General features: G+C 41.6%; 4 protein-coding genes and 1 long non-coding RNA gene across 9 annotated transcripts in view; 2 read left to right on the top strand and 3 right to left on the bottom strand.

Moving 5' to 3' along the window:
• NK7.1 overlaps positions 1-3,455 on the top strand; it is a 49,293-nt gene extending 45,838 nt beyond the window's left edge. For all 4 annotated transcript variants that reach the window (XM_044396268.2, XM_070216306.1, XM_070216304.1 and 1 more), the window contains one exon: positions 2,539-3,455. In XM_044396268.2, coding sequence (XP_044252203.1) covers positions 2,539-3,381 — 843 coding nt within the window. In that variant the 3' untranslated portion in view covers positions 3,382-3,455. The remainder of the gene's footprint in view (positions 1-2,538) is intronic.
• LOC138913714 (uncharacterized) lies at positions 100-1,149 on the bottom strand. Its single transcript, XR_011419515.1, has 3 exons — positions 989-1,149; positions 692-767; positions 100-252 (listed from the first exon to the last, which is right to left on the bottom strand). It is a non-coding gene; the product is annotated as an uncharacterized lncRNA (long non-coding RNA).
• Positions 3,456-3,853: 398 nt separating the features above from the next.
• On the bottom strand, positions 3,854-6,933 carry spn-B (spindle B). Of its 2 annotated transcripts, XM_070216307.1 has the most exons (5): positions 6,799-6,933; positions 5,989-6,221; positions 5,766-5,927; positions 4,700-5,043; positions 3,854-4,611 (listed from the first exon to the last, which is right to left on the bottom strand). In XM_070216307.1, exons 2-5 carry the CDS (start codon positions 6,041-6,043, stop codon positions 4,147-4,149), a joined length of 1,026 nt encoding a protein of 341 aa, XP_070072408.1. In that variant the 5' UTR covers positions 6,044-6,221; positions 6,799-6,933; the 3' UTR covers positions 3,854-4,146. The 2 variants fall into 2 exon arrangements, with proteins under 2 accessions (XP_070072408.1, XP_017002517.2); XM_017147028.3 differs by lacking the exon at positions 6,799-6,933 and having other exon boundaries at positions 5,989-6,314.
• On the bottom strand, positions 6,839-7,655 carry ATPsynE (ATP synthase, subunit E). Its single transcript, XM_017147029.3, has 2 exons — positions 7,496-7,655; positions 6,839-7,368 (listed from the first exon to the last, which is right to left on the bottom strand). Exon 2 carries the CDS (start codon positions 7,328-7,330, stop codon positions 7,085-7,087), a length of 246 nt encoding a protein of 81 aa, XP_017002518.2. The 5' UTR covers positions 7,331-7,368; positions 7,496-7,655; the 3' UTR covers positions 6,839-7,084.
• Positions 7,656-7,898: 243 nt separating this feature from the next.
• Afti (aftiphilin) lies at positions 7,899-13,337 on the top strand. The gene is made up of 4 exons (XM_070216303.1): positions 7,899-8,435; positions 8,496-9,775; positions 9,833-9,971; positions 11,532-13,337. Exons 1-4 carry the CDS (start codon positions 8,291-8,293, stop codon positions 13,022-13,024), a joined length of 3,057 nt encoding a protein of 1,018 aa, XP_070072404.1. The 5' UTR covers positions 7,899-8,290; the 3' UTR covers positions 13,025-13,337.
• Positions 13,338-13,971: the final 634 nt, after the last annotated feature.

Raw genomic sequence — 13,971 nt, 5'->3', positions numbered from 1 at the left:
AATTTTATTTCTTGATTTAAGAAATAATATTTCTCGAAAGGAAGTTTTATATTAACACTGAAACCCTAAAAATAAAATGTAACTTGGTTTTTTCTTTTGCATATTATATTTATTTACATTTAAAACATTTAACACTTAACATTTAAATATTTTTAAATAACACATTTTTGACTCAAGAAAACATTATTATTACCCAATGTCTGTTGAACTTCATATGACCTAAGGTGATCCATTTTCTTCGCCTTTCCTCATCTATAAAAAAAAAAATTGGGATATCAATGATTTGTTTTTAGATAAACAACTTTTTTGAAATAATGTAATGTTAATAATAGCCAAAATACAAACACGTTGGACAGACGACCGAGAGAGAGGAGCAAGACAGGTAGAAAATGAAGGGTTGAAAATCGAATTTCAGAGAGAGAGAGGCACGGGAGAGGCACGTACATACATACATATATATTTACATACAGTCCTTTGCGCGAAGGGAGACCGAATGTAAGCAGGGCAGATCGTGTCAGTTTTAAGAAGGTGAAGAGAGAAACGTCGCGACGCGTAGGTCAAGCGAGCGAGAGAGAGGAGCAGAATATGAAAGGGTTGAAAATCGGGTTTCAGATCGGATGAGCCGCGTACATGCATAGATATTTACATGCATACATAAGTATGTCAAACAAATACAACATATTTTTCTTACCTTAGAAGGTTTTAAAACAAAATTACAGCTTCGACAAACAAATTATAAGGCTGTTGCAACTGCAGGTATTTTCACTCTGAAAAATAAATAAAATGCGAGTAATAAGATAAAGTTATTATAGAACTGTACACCCACAAATTTATGTACAAATGTATGTATGTACGTAGCTCTTAGCTAAAAAACAATTCACCTAAATTGGTATACGCTTGGTAAAGAGATTTGAAATGTATCCTTTAATTACATACATACAATTGTACGCCCGCTATACAAAAAAAAAAAAAATACATATTTACATACCTTTGAATATTCGGAAAAAGGCTTCACCCCTTATCCGCTTGAAAATCACGTCCATCACTCACGAATTTTTTTCACAACTGACGCTCGGGGGATCAGAGAAGTCGGTAGCCGGGTAGGCCCTTCGTCCCACTTCGTTTTTCTTGTCGTTAACATTCGGCAGCCGAAGGAAGTCAATGGCTACTTTCTTATATTCTAGGGTAATTTTTTCCATATATTCAAAGGTTTTTTTGGCCTAAAATTTGTAGCAAATTTTTGGGCTGCGACGGCAAAAACAAACATATGAGATTTTCATTTTTCTATTTTTAAGAAAAATTATTTCTTGAATTTTTTCCATCAAGAAAGGTTTTTTATATTCAAAGGCGAATTTTCTAATAACAAGAAATTTTTTTTCTATTTTCAAAGGTAGGCCGATTCAATGGCGAGATTTCCAAAATTTAGAAATTTATTTTTATGAGTGTATAAACAAAATTAAATTAGAAACGCTGAATCGAGTGAGCATTACTTTATCTACAAGGGTATATAAGCTTCGGCTGGCCGAAGTTAGCTTCCTTTCTTGTTTTTAATAATTATAATTTATCATCGATTTTTTAAACATTTTTTTAATAATTTTAAGTGGTCTCACTTGTCATCGGGACAAGAAAAAATACTTATGTGAAAGATTAGCGTCGCTAAAATTTATTTTTTCGCAAAAATGCATAGCATAGCGTTCAGAACTCAAGAAAACGCGGTAAAAAAAAATGCGCGGGAAATACTTGATTTGAATATTATAAATAAAATCAAAAGAAAGCAAAAATAAATATTGTTTTCTTTCATTTATTAATAAATATAAACTAAAAATTATAAAAATAAAATTTAAGATCGTACCAAACATTAGTTTAGTGGTTATTGCTTATGCAGCTTAAAATTAAAAAAAAAAATAATAAAACAAAAATATCAAAAATATTTGATATATAGATATTTTTTTCTGATATATCAAATATCATTTTTATTTTTTGTTTAAATGAAAAATATCATCGATATGATATTTTTAAATATTTCGACATCCCTCGAACGAACCTAACTTGCCCTAACAAATTGATGAAATTTCTTTTTAAGCATTAAAAAAGATTGTCTTTTTTATGGTCATGGCTTAACATTTTATTTAAAATTCTCTATATTTTATTCACTTACATTTAAGAATAATACTTTAGGAAAGATACTTTCTGTTCAATTAATAGTTCAGAATTGTGGAATTGGTACTCACACAAACTCACACCATGAAAAATGAAAAAGGAGATTTTAGCAGAAAAACATAACTTTTTCGAATGTTTGCCTTCACCGAGCATAACTAAAGAGTTAAAGGCGATTGTTGCAAACTTTATCTAAGCTCAAACACTTGTTTTAAGGCACTTTGTTTTAGATTTTATTGCGCGAATTCGGGGACTTGAAACTCACACACACAAACACAAAAGCATTGCCAGCTAAAATTAAGCTTCAGCACTGCCAGCTCAAAAACAAAGAGTGTTGTAAAACGCGTAAACTGATCATATTGTGTTTTTCTGTATTTCCAGGTGAAGATTTGGTTCCAAAACCGCCGCACGAAGTGGAAAAAGACGGAGAATGTGACAAACAACGAGGCGGCGGAGCACAAGTCCACGAATGCCAAACCAGGAGCTCAAACAACAGGTGCCGAGCCGGGCGAAAAGAAAACCGTGAATGCAACTTCACCCACTGTTGGCAATGCCGCACCCGCTGCGGAGAGTAAGAAGTCTCCAAAGTCTCCAAATCGCGGCAGTAATAACAATAACAACAGCACGCTAAATAATAACGTTAATAACAGCGAGGGAAAATCGCCCGGCAAACCGAGCACCACCAAGATTAAAAAACAATTGAATGCACTGCTGGAAAAGACAGTTAAACCGGCCAATCAGGCGAATCGAAGTGCGGAATTAGAGACAACCGGAGATCAGAAGCCTGCAGTCGAAAAACGGCTTAATAATAGTAGTGAAAATCAATTGTTGCACCAGCGTTTGCATCAGCATGCTATACCCTTGACCGTAGAACCAGCCGCACCTCTCGAGCAGACCGAGAAATTGGACATAAAGCGCGAGGAGTCGCCGCAGCATCGGGATTTACAGCTGAGGCTCCAAACGGCCCTGCAAAATGGCCAGCTAACGGAAACGGAAATGGACTTCGAAAGCAAATTGGCGGCCAGCAAAATATCGATTGCCTTGGCCATGGCCAATAAACAAATGCAACCGGAAAAGTTGGTTAAGGCGGAGAGTTCCTCGTCGGAGGGAGAGGGGGAGGGCGAGGAGGAAGACGAGGAGGAGGAGGTGTCGTCCAGCGAACATGGGGACTCCACGGAGGCACACGATTCCCTGGATCAGGATGTCGCCATGCGGGAGATCTAAGCGAGATCACACACACACAGTCAAATTAACTTGTGCCAAAAAGTCGAATATTGCTCATCCACAAAGAGGAAAAACCATCCCCAAAAAAAAAGAATGAAAACCCCAATAATTGTAATACCTAACTGTAATTTAATTGTCGCGTAATCCGTTCACCCTTAGGCTTGTAATTAATTTATTTAATATACTTAAACGCTAAGTCTAGGCTTTTGTAAATGTCGCATTTAAATGTCCGCGTAAACTATGGCATATTGTAATCTGAACTTTCGACAATTTCATGTGATAATGTATACGAGGCGATTACAAAATTGATTTTACTACTTGAACTATGAACTATATTGTATGTAAGCCTGTAAGCTCTGCTACCCTGTAGATTGCCATTGAATGATACATATTTATTGAGTGTTTGTACAAAAAAGTAATTAAAGCAACCAACTAGAAACTGGTTTAGATTCCTGATTAAATTTAGCGGAATTGCAAAGGATATATTTACTTAAGATAAATTCGATCATAATTGGTTTACTATTATTCAATCATAATTTCGTAATTTTTACAAATTTTAAAGAAATCTAATGGGAATCTGCTAGTAATAATATAAAATTTATCATATGTTATGAACGTAATTTAAAAGAATGTCGTTAATCTTAACTTCCGCTAAGTTTAATAGGAGTATTAAACCACAATATGGCTGACAGAACGCTCTGCCGTTACACATTTTAAATTCAACAAATTAAACGAAAACAATATAAACAGAATAAATTCAATCGATCACAGGCGACGCATTTTAGCTGGTGGGCGGGTGAGCGGTGGCTCCGGAACATCCACCACGCCCTCTTCGGTGATGAGGAACTCGGCAAAATCATTTGGGGTCTCTGGCGAATAAAGGATCTCCAGTTTGCGGACTGTAATCAGTTGATCTGCCATCCGATGCAACTTGGGGACCCGTGAAACTCGCAGACGGGTGCGTCCCAGGTGTGCCCATTGCAATCCCAGGCAGGGAACCTCATCCTGACCACCACTGGAGGCCACCTGATTTACGCAGACCACGGCACAGTTGTACTTATCCGCATAGCTGAGCAGGGCATCCGCCAGTCGCCTCATCTGCCGGGCACGCTCTATAAAATCTGTGTACAGACGGAATGAGGCGGCCACGGAATCGATTATGATCAGGCCAATGCCTTGTTGTTGCATAAGTCGGGGTAGGCGATTTCTAATGCATTTGAGTAGTGATTCCTGTGGGCAATAGAGATTTTTATTAGAAAAATATATAAGCAAGACTAAAGCCCTCTTGGGATTTTTATTAACTTATACTTTTACTCACGGTCTCGTAATGATGTTCCACGAAGATGTTGCCCAGGAAGTTGAGCTTCTCCTGCGGATGTCGTTTCTCGCAGGCCTTGCTCATCTGCAGCAATCTTCTCGCCGGAAAGGCGTCCTCTGTGCAAATGTAGGCCACACCCCTGCCCAATCCTCCCAACTCAGTGGGCAGCTGGACACACAGGGATAGCTGGAGGAGCAACTGGGACTTGCCCACGCCGGCAGCGCCACAAAGCTCGGTTATTCCCCGAGTGACCACACCTCCGCCGGTACAACGATCCAGAGCAGGACATCCAAAGGACACCCGAGACCATCGCACATTCACCAATGGCTTAAATAGGGAATCAGCTGTGATAATAGGAGTTTTTTATTGGCATATTTCTGCAGATAACTATCTTAGAAACGAAAAAATAAGGAAAAAAGGGGAGTTTATTGCGCGAACTTTTGGGCAAAGGAAACTATTAGCCCTTTAATTGCTTGTGGTCCTTTTTTGGGATATTAAGGGGATTCCCTAAACTGTTGAATTGCTGAATTGTTGAATTTTTGTCAGCTGTTAATCAGCTGTTCCATACAAAGTCAACTTTCAGAAATTTCAGCAATTCAACAGCCTCGAGGCTGTTGAAAATTTGTTTGAATCGTTTAAAACCAGAGCTGTCACCGTTTTTATTAAAAGTCATGGCAACTCTTTAACATTTTAGTATCACCATTAAGCATTATTTATTTAAAAATCAACTTAGAAAGCATATTGGTGGTTCTTTTTACCTTGATAAGAACTTTAGACAGTAACTAGCAATTTTACATTTTTTAAGTTCCGTGAAACTTTTCAACAAATAACAGCTGTTTGAAAATTCAACATTAACCATTTTGGGTCGTTCCCTTAATTGCTGAAATTTTCTGTTGAATTTTCAACAATTCTGCAACAGTTTAGGGAATACCCAGATTATATTTTTAAAGTTACCAATTTGCAAACATTACTGAGTCTGAAACTTAGCTTAGAGACTTGGAAAGACAGATTTTCCAGGTATAGTTTCTGCCTATATGAAGAATATAGATCCTCCAGAGCTTCTCACCTGCCTGGGGCATCTCGGCCAGCCACTTGGCGGCCGCATCCTTGAGCACCCTTACATCATCCGGAGTGCATTTTCGCACGAGTGTATGTAGCGATTGTTGGCGAGTGTCCAGGAATCGTACCTTCGGGGTGGTGAGCACCTCCTCCGGCGCGAGGACATTAACTGGAGGACGGGACACATTAGTTGGCACTTGAACTAAGTTGTGGAAACCCAAAACTCTTACCCTGCTCCGCGATTTCCCTGATGTGCTTAGGCAACTGATCCAGAAAGTTTGTCATCGCGATGCGATGGCATGTCCTCGATGGGATTGCGTGATATGATGGCCCCGCGAACACGGAAGGTGTCTCAACACCTCCGCAATTGGAGCTATTCCGGGGGACTATTGATCAAACAGCCGAGCAATAAGCGATGATTTGCGAACGAGTCCAAGAGGTAAATAAAGCCGGTTGAAATCAGCTGTTGGCGCGAATTTGAAAGTGGGTCAATCAGCTGGCATCTACAGTGGACATTCAATAGTGGAAAATAGTCAAATTTTATTTAATAGACTATACACAATTTGATAATTTTCTCCACTTTTTGTTTGTCTTGTAAAATAAGTTATTTTAGCCTGAAAAAGCAATCAAATAATCTGAAAGATTCGGTGTTTTTTGGCAATGAAACTCCCAGTTTAGGAGATTGGGAATTTAAATTATTAAGCATTATGTTTCAACAACCAACAATTTTGTATTATGTTATATTATGGAATTATATTATCTTGATAAAAAAAAAAGGTTATCAATTTTTTAATGACAAACTAGCATCTGCAAAATGTTTTTAAACAAAAAGCCAGATATATTCCATTGGTACTAATAAAATATGTTTACCTTTTTGACGCAGATAGTTAAATCTACTTCAGATACACTTATTTTAACTAAAGTTTGTCACTGGATATATTGGATATTTCGACCTGTTGCTCCTTTTAACCTATCTTTACTGCATCAAATTTTATATTGGCATGTGCATATTTGCAATAGACTAGAAACATAATCCTTACTTCTTGCAATAGCGCCCACTTAATCACAAACACCAAACACTTGAGCGTTTTTACATAATGGTTTTGTTTCAATCATTTAATTTGGAACATTTTGTTTTGCACAAGCATCAGAGGAAAGCACAAGAACGATCGATAGACAGTGATCGATAGATAGAGGCTCCACTATCGCTTCCCTGCTCCTGCTCCTCCGGCTCCTCTCCTCCTCAGGCGAACTTCGAGTGTAAATGTTGTGGTTTTTCTTTGTTTTTAAGCTAAGGGAACTAGGGATGTGTCATCCTGGAGGATCCTACTGCTTGGGAGTGGGCTTTGAAAGCTCGGCCAGAGCACGGGCCTCTGCCTCCGCGCTGCGCTTCTTCTCCTCGGCGAGCTTCGCATCCCGAACGGCCTTCTGCTGGCCCTCGATCTCACGGACCTTCTCCTCCTTCTTGGACAGGCGGCTCTGGTGGGCGGCACCATAGGCAATGCCGACCAGGAGCAAGGACCACCTGCCGAACTTGATCAGCGGGGAAACGCGAACGGGAGCCTGCGACATGGTTTCTTCTTCGAGTTATGTAATTGTCCGTCCGTGAACTGCAAGAAAAGGGTATCTTTTAGTAATCTCACTCGTTGAAACGGCTGCCCCAGTAGGCCCTCCACTATACAGATCCCTTGTCCTTTTGTTTTTATGCAACTTTTGGTGTTAAATAAGCGAAATTACCCAAATTGGTGGAGCGATTGCAACGGCAGCGCAGTATAACCTTAAAACAGCTGTCAAATCTGACAGGCGGTCATCGATAGTTCTGTGGGTAAACGAGCGGCGTTGCCAGCAGGTTTGAAAAAGTAAGAAAAATAATTTTAAAAAGAATATTTAAAAAACCCAATAAATCAGCGAAGTATTTTTATACAATGGTAACTTCTATCACAAAATGTTTGAAGTATTTCTCAAAGCTCGTACAAAAAGTGATAAAACATTAAAATATTCATCTATAAAATGATACTTTAGAATTTAAGAGAAATGTTTTAATTATGACTAATAATTTATTAGTTTTAAGTTGTGCATTAATAAATCACAAATTCAAATATCCTACGTTATCAAAACCGACACCGTTATGCAACACTGTTGCATCGCCAAAAACAAACGGTCTTACTACTCAACCTGGAAAAAAGTATTGTTTTCGGAAAAATCATGGCTAATTGCAGCTAGAACACGACTTGCAAATTTGGCCAATACGTTTTTAGAGCCACCAAGAAGGCGGCAGTTAGACAAAATCCAAGGACAGATGAAAATTGACGCGTGTTAAATGCAAACAAGAAAATTCCAACACAGACCTTGAGTGGCTCACCCACACACGCATACCCCTCCACACCTGCGTCACACATACACACACACTCGCACACACCGATAAAGAGGAGCAAACGGGATAGAAGATCGAACCGTTCCCTGTTTTTTTTGTTTTTTAAAACAGGAAGTGGACTTTAGGGGATCGTTTAGCAGAACATTGCAGCTGGCAATATGGTAAATGTACCCCCGCTGCTCTGCAGCACCCCGCCGCCCATTGATTTTGGCGAGGAAGACGACGATTCCGGTTTGCAGTCCACAAGCCACTTGGACGAAGGTGACGAATACTCCAATTTCGGATTAGTCAGCAGCTCGAAAGGTAAGCTTAGACTTGGGAATCGTATCCCCATCCGATACTCACGTAATTCCCACTTTTCAGAACCCCCTCCGTCGCCAGATCCCGTGGGGGAATTTCGAGAAAGCCCGACGGATTCGCCGGAAAATAAACAAACCGCCGAGGCATTCAATTACCAAGTGCAACAGGCGATGGATTACGATGTTTTCGGAGTAACAGCGCCACCCACGCCGCCTCCCTTGGGCCTGGATCTCGAGGAGGAGGAATCGGAGGAGCAGGTGCCCTCCCTGAAGCTGGACAGTCTAAGTCTCTACTCCACGGAAAGCGTTTCCGCCGCCTCCACACTCTCACCCGTTGCGGAAGGGGAAGCAGCGGAGGCAGTGGCTCCGCCCGTGATGCAAACAACCAAAGCGCATGTCCTCAGCCACCAAGTCACGCTGGAGGATGTGTCCGACGACAGCGACGAGGAGTGCTCGCCAAAGAAGCCCAAAGAACTATTTATACGCGAGGGAGCCGTGGATTTCTTTGCCATCGAGGTGCTGGCCACGCCCACACTACCAAACGGAGAGGGTTTTCCGGAGGAGGATCAGGATTCAGGGAAAAGAATACCCCAAGAAAATACTCCTCAGCATGAAGAAGGCTTGGAAAACCAGGAGGAAATTTCAAATACCTCAGCGAAACAGTTGGAAAGCCAAGAAAACCTTGAGGAGACCACCAGTCACTGGGGTAAACCAGCGGATAGTGATACATTTACATTTGCAAACTTTGAAGCGGCGCCTAAAGACTTAGTACAAGAAGAAATAACGACGGAGTGTCAGGAAGTCCAAGAAGAAGATGATGACTTTGGTGACTTTGCGGATTTCTCGGCAGCAGAACCAGAAACCAAGAGTCCTTCCCTAGAACTACATTCCTCGACGAAAACGGAACCCTTAGAGGCGAAGATAGCTTCTCCTTTGGCGGCTTCCATTAAATTACCTCCTTCGGAACCCGCAGATGATGGATTCGATGACTTCCAAGAGTTTGCCACACCCACGAATGGAAGTCCTGGCCAAAGCGAAGATGATGACGATGATTTTGGCGACTTCTCAGAGCCCGTAGTGATTGCCCCTTCAGTACCTCCGCCGCCGCCGCCAGCTGCTGTCCACCTGAGCATCGATGAACGAGTGAAGCCGGTCCTAGAGATGATGTTCCCGCAGTCAAAGGAGCAGGACAGCTTAAGCACCGACAAACGAAGACCTTTGGCGCAGTGTCAGCGATTCAATTTTGGCGCCATCGAGCAGGCCCAAGCCCTGGATTATCAATGGAGCAGCTCGGAGATGAGGCATGCGCTCGTTCGATCGCTGGGAATCGATTCAAGAAATATAGTGAGTCTTATTATTATATTATTATAAATCGATGTACTAACTTCTCGATACTTACAGCTCTTTGGCGACAAGTGGAACTCATCGATGCCGCGCTTTGCCGCCAACCTGAGCTTCGATCCCCTGAAGCCGTTGAAACCCCTAGCGACTGGGACCGCCAGCAATTTGGAAGTCATCTCCACACCCAGCAGCCACCAAGGTGAGTGTCCCCAAACTCTCGAAGAGATTGCTCCACTTAGTTGCCGCAAATTAACCGCTACACAAGTTTCGTAACTCGAGAAATTGCCACCCTATCGCCAAACGCTCGCTTTACTTTTGAAACGCTTTTCGTTGCCTATTTCCCGATCCTATTGACACACGCTTCCCGGATTGGCCTGCCGTTCGATTGGCTGCTCCTTTCTATATATTTTATTTTTCGTTTGCCTTGTTTTCCTTGTGACCAACCACATTTCTTCTAACTTCTATCTCAACAAACAATCAAAAAGTTTATCCTTACGATAAATTGTATTTAGAATCACATGTACAGACATTACAATTGGAACAACTAGACCAACTAACGGTGGTGGCTAATGCTGATAAAATAAATCTTGTTACCTCTAACTCCCACACCAATAACAACAACAACGTTGACAACGATAATGGTGAAAACGACGTTGCTGCTCCCATCGATCGACTGGATGTTAAACCACCTGTGATGGATTTGATGACCCATAACAATCACAATTTGACAATCGATTTGCACCACTCCACCACGCCACCACTCACACATTTTGCCACCATCTGCAACAACAACAATAACAATAACGATAATAACAATCTTAACAAAAATCATGCTAACAATACTGCAACAATGACAATAACAATTAACACAAATCTCACTGCTCACGACGCCTTGCTGGATTTTAGTAAGTTTCGTTGGCTCTGTGCGTGTGTTGTAGTTGTTTCTCCTCCTTTTTTCGGTTCCTTCAGTTTCGGTTCTCTATATATTTCTCAGCTCTGTCTCTCTATCTACCAATATACTGTCCACCCGATCCACAGTTCCCCGGTTCTTGTTACTTTGGCACAAAGCATCCGAATCTCAGCCAGCTCAGTTCAAGCACAAGTAGTCGAAACCTCCTCCAGAATTCCCCTCATTTTCACATTTTTCTTAGCTAGATACAGTTCATACTAATACCCATATATTGTTCCTAGTGTAAGCCATCATCTGATGTGTTCGAAGTAAATGCTAACAGTAATGAGAATTTAAACTGGCTAAATAAGTATAAAACCACTACCAAATTATAATTATATTTTAAGGTATTTTCTGATCTTAAAAGTAAACTATATTTGCTTTTTTTCGTATGAAAAATAGATTGAAATAAATAAAAATAGATTAAATTAAAGTAGCTCAATTAAAAATTATAAAAAGATGCATTATGATTAAAAAAAGAAATACAAATATAATTTTTTTGACTTTATTATGATTGAAATAATAAATAACAATATAATTTTTGTAATTAAACTTTGAATTTGCATAAATATTATCCTTTTCCCATCCTATGGATGGATAGAAAAAAGCACCTACGAATTTATAAGACAAATAATCTCGAATACCTTTATTTATAAAGCACTAACAATGATAATTACAATTGTAGTTTATGAAATAAAAATATTTCTGAACATAACAGATGATAATAATCTAAGCTGTAGTTAAATATCAAAGTATATTTAATGGTAACCAAAATGACATCCAAGTAATGGTTTCTTTTCCTCCGCACAGGACTGGAAAACGCCCCCGCAGCAACGGCGAGCCAAGCTGAAACGCGGGCTAGCCCGTCTCATGGGGAAGGGTCCTCCGGCTGCGCTTCCGCCAGCAATTCCGACGGCGAAGAGCGACAGAAGCATAGCTACCAGCCAGCTGCAGTCACCAGCTCCGAATCGAACCACATTGAATCCGCAACAGCGCCACCAGCAACAGTTGTTACTCCAGCAGCAGCGACGCTATCGACTGCTCTACCAGCAGACAGCCCTGCCCACCAGCTCAACGGCGGTGAGCAGCTGCATCAGCAGCGGGCGGAGCAGGAGCAGTTTGATTTGAGAACCACTTCTTCGCCCGCACCGCCAGCTCAGGAGGACATGGTGGGCAGCTCGATGGCCAGCTACGCGGTGCCGCTGAAAGAGACCCACATCTACACACCCTCCAAATCGGATACGGCGGTGGCCAAGACCACTACACTGGCGCCCATTGATTTCGACTACGAGATGGCGGCCACGGGCATTATAATCGATGAGACGGTGGTCAAGAAGGAGTATCGCGATGTGGAGTACAAGCCACCATTTGGTCTGGATTCGCCCAGCAAATTGAGCGGCAATGGAGCTGCCAGCAGCTTCGAGCTGCCGCCCCAGGCGGAAAACGACGACGACTTCAGTGACTTTCAATCGATGCCGGCGCCCAGATCGCGAATCGATACACCCACTTTTGGCGAGCAGATGATCCTCAGCCCGGCCATTCTGTTGCCCCAAGCCATTCCGCTGGCCAAGAAGCCGGCAGCGTCTATAGAGTGGGGCAGCAATGCCTTGTCCAGCATAAATGCCGAGGAAATGGCCAGAATAGAGGAGTTGTTCTCCTCGCAAGCCAAGCCACTCACAATAAGCGCATCGGTGGCTAAGAAACCAACTCCTCCCAAGCCAGTTCAATCGCAGCCTCAAGAGGATGATGAATGGTCGGATTTTGTCTCTGTTCCGGTTACTCAACAGCAACACTCAGTCACCAACAACAACAACAACGTAAGCAGCAATCTGAGGAAGCCACCTGCACCGAAAGAAGATGATTGGTCGGATTTTGTGAGCAGTACTCCACCCGCTCGACCGGCGGCGCCACAATTCAATTCCGGTGCCTGGCAGAGCGCTAATTTCTACAACAATCCCTTAAGCTTGTACCAAGCACAGCAGCAGCAACAGCAACATCCCCACAGCAATCTGGTGCCCAGCAGCAGCAGCAACGGCAATAACAACAATGTGCCAGCCATTCCACAGCAAATACACATCATGCATGACTTCTCGACGGTGCCCGTTTCTGGAGGATTGGTTGCGGGTGTGGGTGCCACCTACCAGCAGCAACATCAGCGGCAGCAGTTTCAAATCGGCAACGCGAAGGTGGCACCACGCATCTCCCTGATCCCCGATCTTAGCTTTGTGGCACCGGCTTTGCCCGCCAATGCAGGTGCTTTCATGGGTACGCTTCCGAAACCGAGTTTTGGTGGCAAGAAATGACACAAGAATAGGCTGAGGGTGGGGGGCGGTGGTCGGCTGCAGCAGCCGCAGGGCGGACCACGCCCACTGGGAGGCGGCGAGGCCACCATCCTCACGTAGGCGTAGAAGGGGGCGTGCCCGTGGGAGCCAGTCAGTATTATGAATCCGTCTGATATTTACCATAAACCGAACCGTCGTCACACATGTAGTTTGATGCAAGCTGTGTTCCATGTTGTTGTCGTTGTTGTTGACCTTATCGTTGGCATAATTGTTGTTGTTGTTGTGCGTGCATGTTGTTGTGTTAGTCGTAGATGAGGATTTAAAGCAAAGAACTCGAAAAAGTAAACCATTTCGTGCAATAGTTTGATTCTAAATTAATGTTGTACCTAGTTTGGACAAAAAAAAACCGGAAAAAATATTTTTAAAAACGAGAAATTGTAGTATACTAGAAATTGGAGATTTGGAAAGTTTTTGATTTTTATAAAATATGGCGGAACATAAATTAAGTTTTCATTAAGTGATTTATTATTAGAAAAATATTGATTTAAAAAAAATACGTAACTCATTTAGAATTCAAAAACACTAAGCTATGACCTTAGACATTCTTTGTAAGACCCAGTGAAATTCTCGAAACTACCTGGGATATTCCTGAAACCCTGCGAGATTTTTAAATTTAAGCTTATGCATCTCTTAGCATGCAATACTGTACTTCGGTCATATCAATATACCAGCATAAGATTAATGTACATTAGTTGACCAAAACAAAAGATTACGAATTTGTTTAAACAAATTTCAGGGATATCACAAGTGATTTCTTAAGAAAAATTCCGAGTCCGCTTTATTTTATAAAAATCAAATACTATAAATATTCCATTACGATTGTAGCTTTAATGACCCCAAAATCCGCACTCAACATCGGCCAGAAAATCGGATTATCATCAGTTGATCTGCAGAAAAGCCTAGAAATG

Source organism: Drosophila takahashii, chromosome 3R, assembly GCF_030179915.1.
Source record: "Drosophila takahashii strain IR98-3 E-12201 chromosome 3R, DtakHiC1v2, whole genome shotgun sequence".
In the NCBI taxonomy this organism is placed as follows: Eukaryota; Metazoa; Arthropoda; class Insecta; order Diptera; family Drosophilidae; genus Drosophila; species Drosophila takahashii.
The sequence above is the reverse complement of the archived record's forward strand: the minus strand, read 5'-3'. Positions and strand labels throughout refer to the sequence as shown.